The sequence below is a fragment of the Coffea arabica genome, chromosome 8c (genome assembly GCF_036785885.1).
Source record: "Coffea arabica cultivar ET-39 chromosome 8c, Coffea Arabica ET-39 HiFi, whole genome shotgun sequence".
Lineage (NCBI taxonomy): Eukaryota > Viridiplantae > Streptophyta > Magnoliopsida > Gentianales > Rubiaceae > Coffea > Coffea arabica.
The window spans coordinates 20,289,284-20,299,537 of NC_092325.1; the positions used below are offsets into that span (position 1 = coordinate 20,289,284).

General features: G+C 42.9%; 1 protein-coding gene across 1 annotated transcript; it reads left to right on the forward strand.

Moving 5' to 3' along the window:
- The first annotated feature begins 3,534 nt into the window (after window positions 1-3,534).
- LOC140013409 (uncharacterized) lies at window positions 3,535-4,299 on the forward strand. Its single transcript, XM_072062683.1, has 2 exons — window positions 3,535-3,633; window positions 3,736-4,299. The coding sequence occupies exons 1-2, from the start codon at window positions 3,535-3,537 to the stop codon at window positions 4,297-4,299; spliced, it is 663 nt and encodes a 220-aa protein (XP_071918784.1).
- Window positions 4,300-10,254: the final 5,955 nt, after the last annotated feature.

The following is a 10,254-nucleotide window of genomic DNA, read 5'->3' on the forward strand; positions in this document are numbered from 1 at the left end:
ACTGGGGACTTTCGAGAGTCCAAGCAAATTTGATTTAATCAATCTTTTCCTTCTTTTAACCTTTTCATATATCACATTTGGGTGTTTTAGGGTTGCATTTTTTTAGGATTTTGCATTTTCACGCGTGTCCAACTACTCCCTCGCTCACGAATGTATGATTGGTTGATTGGATGTATGTTTACTTATTTATCTCGCGCTTGCATTGCATTTTGGGTAGGGGACATCACCCTAGAGCCTCGCGTTGGTTCTTGATCCCTCCCCTCCAAACGAGCACTAGCATACGTGCATACGCTTTAACTTTTTCACCCATTTATTTTCTTTTACTGGCTTGTCACGCCACTCCGCCCTGTTAGGATTTTAGGCGACCCACTTGGACATGTGATCGTGACACGACGAGTGCGTAGCACGATCCGAGGGGTCACTTAATCTTCCGCTTTAAGCTTTGGGTTAATAGTTTTTAGCTTTTAGTCGAAGATTGAGGATGTGTGATAGATTCGCTCAGACATGTGGCCGTGACACGACGTGTGCGTAGCAATGTCTGGGGAATCGCTCGAGCCACCGACAAAGAACCTTGCGATTGATGACCCTTGGTTTCTAAGTCTGAAGGCTCGGGGACCTATGACCTATCGAGTCTAGATGCATTAGTGAGCCCTAACCTCATGCATCCATGATAGAATTGCTTAGGGTAGAGTCGGCCTTATCCTGAACTAGGGACACTATTCACGAGGGGAGGGGTCCAACCCCTTTCTCCTTTTTATTGTTTTATTTCCTTGTGTTGATTTCGTTGCTACAATGTGTTATATGTATTTATCTGACTGGGCTAACTTTTCTTGGTTTTGTGCCCCATTGCATTCACAAACATTAGCAAATAAGAGGTCTGGCATGACCTTCTTTTATGGCCTACCCGTGTAGATAGGATATTACACGTTTAAAAGTTTTGGTATAATTCATTCATAAGTTAATAATGTCATATCATTTTAGGCCTACCCTAGCAAATGAAGGGTCCATTAGGTTATGTTTCGTTTCAAACTGCATATTTTACTGCTTTAATAAACTGGCATCACGCATAAACCCTAGAAAGGGAATGCCACTTAGGGAATCCCATATTAGGAACAAGCCAGCCTTAATCCCATGGGTATTTAACCCAATTTTTGGGATTTGCATGTTTAATTTCCTGTTAACCTGAGAAATGGGACCTGTAGGTAAGGTATTTGACCCCGGTTTTGGTTTCTAGATGGAAAATCCTCGCCGAGTGCAACAGATGTTAGTAGCGCCGCCGGAGGTACAAAGATGGCCCACGTTACTTTCACCCAGTGAGCTTAACCAAATAGCCGATCGATTAGGACCCGTTGGGGATTTCAAAGACATTAAATCCGATGGCTACTTGGTGGAAGCCTTGGTGCATTTGTGGGATTCCACTTGTTCCGCATTTAGACTTGGTGAAAAGGAAATGACCATAACCATTGAAGAGGTTGCCGGATTTCTTAATTTGCCAATTCAGGGAGCTGCCGTGATATTTCCACTAGTATCTAACAAGGCCGAATTTTGTCGTTTCACCGGATTAAAGGAATCAGTAATTCAAGGGTCGGACCAAAATATAGAGGCAAAGTTCTTATTTGATCGATTCGCCTTAAGGGATGGTTTTGAAAGGCACCAGGGAGATTTCTCGTTTACTTCCAAGGAAATATGGGAACGAAAGAGAGTTTGGGTATATGGATTGGTCATGGCTGGAACCTACTTTTTCCCTAGGAAAGACAAAAAGATAGCCTTCAAGCTCACTAAAATCTTGTATGACTTGTTTCTAGGAATAAAAGATAGACAGTGTTCTATTGTTCCAACTATTTTGGCCGACATCTTCGTAGCTTGCACTACCTGTCAGAGAGGGGAAAAGTTCTTTTGTGGTTCAAATTTGATTTTACATGTGTGGGGGATGGAGCACTTCATGAGACGACCGTCTATTCCCGAGAGTCTACCCATGGCCGGATATAACTGGGTAATCACACATCACAAGAGGATCAATAGCAGTAGTTTGCCGTGTAATGCATCCGAGTTTGTGAACTTTTTGACGAATGTGACCAATCAAAATGTGAGATGGGTATTGGATTGGACTAATTGTGTCAAGCCTATTCTTCGCACCAAGGCATCCGAGCTTGTTCCTTTATTGGGTACTCAGGGTATCATGGCATACAATCCAAGAAGGTTCCTCCGACAATTAGGACGAGTTCAAGATGTGCCGTCTGCAGTTGATCTGAATACATTTACCATCATTTTCGACAAAGGGATATGTCCGAGAGAAATTCCGATGAAGATCCTTCTTAATGAGGCCTGGGAGACGTTGTCCGACGACGAACGCGTCAAGTACGTTCCGAAACTCAAACAAAGGGGATTGACCACTCCGCAATACGAAGACTGGGTAAGAGGATCCGTTGCACAAGAAACACAAGATGAGCCATCTGAAGAGGTGAAAAAGTTGAAAGCCATTATCGAAGCAAAGGATAAGGAAATTCTGCAGTTAAGTAAGTCTGTCGAAGCATACAAAGGGATGGCTGAGCAAAACAAGCAATTGTATGAAAATGAACGAGGAAGGCGTCAAGAGCTGAAAAGGAAATGTGCAGAATTATATGACCAAACTGAATGTGTTAGAATTCCATATGCAAGGGAAACAAAGGACTCTGTATTAGATAGGTTCAGAAGTTTTGGCAATCTTGTACGGAATCGTCTTCGTGACATGATGTAAATATTGGCAAGTTTATCAATGAAAATGATTTTTCTTTCGCTCTCATTTTGGATTATTGTCAAAAACAGGTTTGTATTACGGGTCCCATTTCGAAGGCGTTGCATCATGCTAGGCCTACCCTTGGCACAAAAAGGGTTCCCCAAATAGGACATGCATCCGAATTGTTCAAATAGTTACTAACTCATGTCTTTTTCCTTTTCTTTTTCTCTTTTGAATAAATTACAGAAATTCAGTAGCGATTGGTTTATCTAAAGCAGTCTTTTGCATTCACAGGTAAAAATTCCAAAATAGCTTTTCGGAAAAGCCCCATTATTACGCGATCCCGAAGTAAAGCCCAAAGGAATCGTGTAGACATGAGTACTCAACCAGAATCATCCGATAAGGCCGTTGCAACTACCCAGCCGGAGGCCGCAAGTCCTGGGGTTCAGTTGACTGAATTACTCACAAAATTTGGAGAAATGGCATCCGAAATGGCCGCTCAAAAGAGGTTAATCGACGAACTCGTTAGTAGCGGAGTGCAACCTGAGCCTGTGCCCGCCACACAACCACAATCTGAACCATTTGTTATTCCTCCCAGCCAGACCACGTTACCATTTGTTATTCCTTCAATGCAAACCACGTTTGAGGGAATTGTCAACCCGCAATATGCTTATACTCAAAATCCTCCGTTCTATCCTCCTTATGGGCAAGGGTTTCAGCCTCAAATCGACCCAAACATGCACCAGAACCCACCAGCTTTTTATCAAACCACCGCAGAACCCGTGATACCGGAGCACACTTTCCAAAATAAGCCTGAAATGGGGGAATCTTCTGCTCCAATTGATATGAAGTTGCTCAAACGTCTAGATCGTTTCGATGAATTTATAAGGAAGAGCCAAGGGTTGAATAAGCAGGGGGTCCTGGATTATGATGAATTGTGCCTTTTTCCGAACGTGCAGTTGCCTGAGGGGTTCAAAACCCCTAAATTTAACAAATATGATGGGACGGGTAATCCCAAGACACATCTCCGACTATTTGCCAACAAATTGGGAAAGCCCGTGGACGATGAGAATTTGCCTTTAAGGTTGTTCCCCGAGAGTTTGGAAGGGGATGCGCTTGACTGGTATTCCAACCTGAAACTTGAAGACGTGAAAACCTGGATTGATTTATCTAATGCATTTGTGAGACAGTACGAGTACAACTGCGAGTTGGCTCCGACCCGAACTACGTTAGAAGGAACGAAAAGGAAGCCTTCCGAGGACCATAAGACCTATGCCAAGAGATGGCGAAAAGTAGCTGCAAAGGTCGAGCCACCAATGACCGAGGATGAAATCATACGTACTTTCATAAAAGCTCATGATCCGCCGTACTTCGAAGAGATTTTCCGTATGACCGGATGTTCGTTTGCTGCAATTGTAAACAAACTTGAGGAGTTTGATGAGAGCTGGGAAGATTGTCAATGTCTCTACCCTCAAATCTCAGTTGGATGCTTTACAAGGGCAAGGAAGCAATGCGAAAAAGCCGCCGTTCAAAAAGAAGGAGGGGGACGCAACCTTTATGTGGAACCAAAACCCTTCGCCTAGACCCCGGTATCAACACAATCCAACTTACCAACCACCTTATCATTACTATTCGAACCCGTACCCTGTATATACTACCAACATCCACCACCCTCGACCTCGCCCAAGCTATCCAAACCCACATTCAGCCCCTTTTCAAATTTCTCAACCAAATCCACTCCAAAACCGACCACGCCCTCCATATAACCCAAGATTTCCGCCTCCAAATAGACCTGTTTACAACCATTCTCAACCTTCTGAACCTTACAATCGACCCCCTAGCCGTACATTTACCAATTTAGGTAGGCCTTTAGACCAATTGTATGACCAGTTAAAGGCCGCGCGGGAAAATTGGTACGGTACCCCCTCCTACCTATCCATATGGCATGCCCGCATGGTATAACCCACAAGCTGTCTGTACTTATCATTCGGGGGCACCTGGACACTCAACTTTGGATTGTAAAACTCTTAAGCATAAAATTCAAGATATGGTTGAATCTGGGGAAATTATAGTCAGAAGGAGAGAGACACAAGGGCCGAACGTGAATAGGAACCCTTTGCCGGACCATGTTAATACCATTGGGGTCATTATGGATGACACGGAGTATATGGAACAAGTCAAAGATTTGGCAAGGGAAGCTGAGGTATTTGGGGTCACAGACCAACCATTCATCATAGAGTTGCCATTCGAAGAGGATGAAAGCCCTTTTATTTTGGATCTTACGTCAGCTGAGAGTGAAGCGTTGAAGCCTGTAGTTATCGAATTCCCGAAGCAGGAGCCTGTTCTAAGTCTACAACAAGTGCCATGGAACTATGATGAACCTGACGTACAGATTGGGGAAAGGTCAATTGCAAAGAAGGAAGTGTCAGTGGTTACTAGATCGGGGAGGGCTGCGAGTCCATTTGAAAATACCATTCCGATTCAAACAAATAACTCTGAGCTGCCCGCCAAATCAACAGTCACCGAGAAAGAAGCCTTTGATTTTCTTAAAAGGCTCCAAAGAAGCGAATACAATGTGATCGAGAAGCTTAGCAAGTCGCCCGCTCAAATATCCATGTTGGATCTACTTTTTTCATCAGATGTGCATAGGGATGCATTGCTCGAAGTACTGACTAAAGCTCAAATTCCTAGGGACATTTCAGTTGATAATTTCTCACACGTGGTTGGGAATGTACTCTTCACCAAGCAAATCACTTTTTCAGATGATGAATTGCCGGCGGAAGGCATTGGTCATAACAAAGCTTTGTACATAGTCATGAGGTGCAACGGAAAAATGCTGCCGAAGGTGTTGATTGACAACGGATCTGCGCTTAATATTTGTCCTTGGAGTACCTTAGAAAAGCTAGGATTGCAAGAGGTCAAGCTAAGGCCTTCTGGGACCATAGTCTGAGGTTTTGACGGAGCACAAAGGGAGCCAATAGGAGAAGTGGATTTAGTCGTCGAGATGGGACCCGCACAATTTCAAATAACCTGCCAAGTCATGAACTTTCCTAGTGTTTACAATGTTCTGCTTGGGAGGCCATGGATTCATAAGTCCGGGGCGGTTCCATCTTCATTACATCAACTGCTGAAGTTCGTAGTGAATGATAAGCTGATAACTATTTTCGCCGAGGAGGACTGTCTTGTAATAACTGATTCCGGGTCCAAAGATGATGGAAGTCAAAACGTCACCATGACTCCTCATAGCACAGCTGATATCGTTTCTGTAAGTTGGATAACAAAGGAGGAGCAAGTTCTACCAAAGGCCAGTGTTATGATGGCTAAGGAAATGATCCGAGGAGGTTATGAATTTGACAAGGGACTAGGACGAAATCTGCAAGGAGTTTTGAAGCCAGTGGAGATTGTGGAGAAGAAAGATTCATTTGGTTTGGGTTTCCGACCGACTACTAAGGATATCAGAGAAATGAAGGAACGTAAGAGAGCGGAGAAAGAAGGAAGACAAAGGGCTCTTGATATTCCACCGCTGCATTATACTTTCCCACGACCAGCCGAGGTGATCATGTCAGAAATTAACCCCGTTGACGAAGTTGAAGCTAGTTTGGCCCAAATGTTTGTTGGGGCAACATTCGAAGATAGTTCTCCAGACGGAGCTGAATTTCCTGACATCCCTGAAGGATCGATTTCCAATTGGACAGCTGAATTTCTGCCCATTCGAAAGGAGTTTCGGTAAACTAAAAGGGGTTTATCATTCATATGAATTCATGAAAAACACTTTTGCCTCTGTAAATAGCCAATGAAGACAATTTTACTTTTGACTAACATTTTGCGCATGTAAATATTGTTAAGCTTTCATTTCATTTCCATTTGCTTTCAATCAAAGACTTTATGAAAATGCACAAGTTGTTTCTTGTCATGATTGTTTGATTTATTCATTTGTTTATATTCTTGGCATATTGCTTGACTATTCGTTTGCTGTATGCTTATTTGCTTATTATCCCATATTCGTTAATTCTTTCAGATGGCCAAAAATAAAACTATTTGATCCTTTGGATATCACAATTCTGGAATACGATAATGGCAATTTCTATATCACTCACGACTTGGAGGTCTGTGAATCCGAACTCCAAAGCGAGAGTGATAATGAGGAGGTATTTGATTCTTTTGCAAAGGACCTTGAACAATATGGGGAAAAACCAAAACCGAACCTGGAAGAAACAGAAAAGGTTAACATTGGCACGGAAGATGAGGTTAAGGAGGTGCAAATTAGTATTCATTTGAATGAGAGGCAGAAGAAGGAAATGCTTGAATTTTTGACTATATTCCAAGATGTATTTGCATGGTCCTATGATGATATGACTGGCATCTCAACTGACGTGGTAGTGCATAGGTTACCCACAGACCCTTCTTTTCCACCCGTAAAGCAAAAACCCAGAAAATTCAAACCAGATATGAGCCTCAAAATAAAAGAGCAAATTGAAAAACAACTCAAAACCAACATTATCATTGTTTTCCATTACCCAATTTGGCTTTCAAATCCAGTCCCTGTTCCAAAAAAGAGTGGAGAGGTGCGAGTTTGTATTGACTATAGAGACCTTAATAAAGCCAGTCCTAAAGATGATTTCCCTCTACCAAATATTCACATTCTCTTAGACAATACTGCCGGACATGAGATTGAATCCTTTTGCGATTGTTTTGCTGGCTACCACCAAATTTTGATGGCAGAAGAGGATAGGGAGAAGACTGCTTTCATTACCCCTTGGGGTACCTTTTGCTACCGAGTCATGCCCTTCGGTTTAAAGAATGCTGGAGCAACGTATCAGAGGACCATGACAACCCTATTTCATGATATGATCCACCGGGAGATGGAGGTCTACGTGGATGATATCATAATCAAGTCTAAAAGGGCAGAAGACCATTTGGTTGATTTGAAGAAGTTATTCGAAAGATTGCGGAAGTACAATTTGAAGTTAAATCCTGCGAAATGCGCCTTTGGAGCACCTGCAGGTAAGCTGTTGGGATTCATTGTTAGCAAGAAGGGCATAGAAATAGATCCGGCGAAAATCAAAGCAATTCGAGATATGCCAGTGCCGAAAACTCAGAAGGACGTGAAAAGCTTCTTAGGGAGGATCAATTTCATTGGGAGGTTCATCGGCCAACTAACTGCCACATGCGAGCCGTTGTTCAAATTATTGAGAAAGAATGTGCCGTTGTATTGGAGTGAGGAGTGCCAACAGGCTTTTGATAAGATTAAAGATTATTTGTTGCAACCACCAGTCTTAGTGCCGCCCAAACCGGGCCGACCTTTGATTATGTATTTATCTGTACTCGATGGAGCAGTAGGGTGTGTTCTAGGTCAGCACGATGACTCTGGAAGGAATGAACAAGCCATCTACTATCTAAGCAAGAAGTTCACGCAGTACGAGGCTAATTATTCATTCATTGAGAAAAGCTGTTGTGCATTGGCCTGGGCGGCTCAAAAGTTGAGACACTATCTGTTGAGCCATACCACTTATCTTATTTCCCGATCTGATCCTTTGAAGTATCTTTTGGAGAAGCCAATGTTGACTGGGCGTCTGGCCAAATGGCAGATAATTCTATCAGAGTTTGACATTGTTTTCACCTCACAAAAGGCGGTCAAGGGGCAAGCTATAGCTGATCATTTGGCGGAAAATCCAAGGGATGATGATTATCAGCCACTTCATACCTATTTCCCTGATGAGAAAGTTTTATTTGTAGGCGCTGCAGATGATATAAGTGAACAAAGTCCTGAATGGAGGCTTTTCTTCGATGGAGCTTCGAATTCTCTTAGAGCTGGAATTGGAGCTGTTTTGGTGTCACCCGAAGGGAAGCACTACCCTGCCGCTGCCAAATTGCAATTCGCTTGCACGAATAACATGGCTGAATATGAAGCCTGCATTTTTGGTCTCAAAATGGCTTTAGAAATGGAAATCAAAGAGTTGATAGCTTTCAGTGATTCAGATTTGCTCGTGCATCAAACCTTGAAGCAGTGGATAACCAAAGATTCAAAAATTCTCCCCTACCATTGTAGTCTGCTCACTCTGGCCAAGCAATTTCAGAATTTGGAATTCAGACATCTCCCTCGAGCCCGAAACGCATTTGCTGATGCTTTGGCCACCTTAGCCTCCATGATCCAGTATCCAGATGAATTGAAGATTGAACCAATCCAGATTCAACTTCAAGATAAACCTGCTCACTGTTGGGTCGTAGACAAGTCCTCCGACAATGTTCCGTGGTATAATGATCTTAAGGAGTTTCTCAAAACTGGGTCTTACCCTCTGCATGCTGGTACAAAAGACAAGAATTTTCTGCGTAGAATGGCTTCCAAATTTTTCTTAAATGGTGAAGTGTTGTACAAAAGAATCTCGGATTTGAACCTTTTAAGGTGCATTGATGAAGGCGAAGCTCAATACATGATGAAAGAGGTGCATAGTGGCGTTTGTGGACCTCATATGAATGGCCATTTGCTAGCGAAGAAAATCATGAGAACCGGATACTTCTGGCTTACTATGGAGCATGATTGTATAGACTTTGTCCGGAGATGTATAAAATGCCAAATGCACGGTGACATTATACGCGCTCCACCCACTGAGTTGCATGGCATGACCGCCCCGTGGCCCTGTTCAATGTGGGGTATGGACGTGATTGGTACAATCGATCCTCCTGCTTCAAATGGACATCGATTTATATTGGTGGCAATCGAGTACTTTACCAAATGGGTTGAAGCGGAGTCATTCAAACATGTCACGAAGAAAGTAGTTGCCAATTTCTTGAGAGATCACATCATCTGTCGCTTTGGAGTACTCGAAACCCTTATTACGGATAATGCCAAGAATCTGAACAATGACATGGTAGATGGACTATGTGAGCAGTTCAAAATCAGAGACCGTAATTCTGCCATTTATAGGCCTCAAATGAATGGAGCTGTAGAAGCCGCAAACAAGAATTTGAAGAAGATTATCCGCAAAATGACAGAAAAGCATCGCGATTGGCATGAAAAGTTGCCTTATGCATTGATGGCGTACCGGACTTCTATTCGGACATCGACTGGGCCAACGCCATATTCACTTATGTATGGAATGGAAGCTGTATTACCAGCTGAGGTTGAAATTCCGTCGTTACGAATCCTTATGGAAGCTAAATTGGAGGAGGCCGATTGGATCAAGCAGCGCCATGAGCAATTGACTTTGATAGATGAAAAGCGATTCAATGCTATTTGTCATGGTCAGTGCTATCAGAAACGTGTGGCCCGGGCTTACAACAAAAAAGTCCATCGGCGGGCATTTGAAGAAGGTGATAAGGTACTGAAGCGGATTTTGTCAATGCAAGATGAAGCTAAAGGCAAATTTGCTCCAAATTGGCAAGGGCCGTTCATTGTCCAAAAGGTATTACCTGGCGGAGCTCTTATCTTGGCGGAAATGGATGGACGGACATTCCCTCAACCCATCAACTCAGATATGTGCAAAAAGTTTTTCATTTGATCATGCAAATTTTCTTTAGAAATTCATGCAAACGGCGAA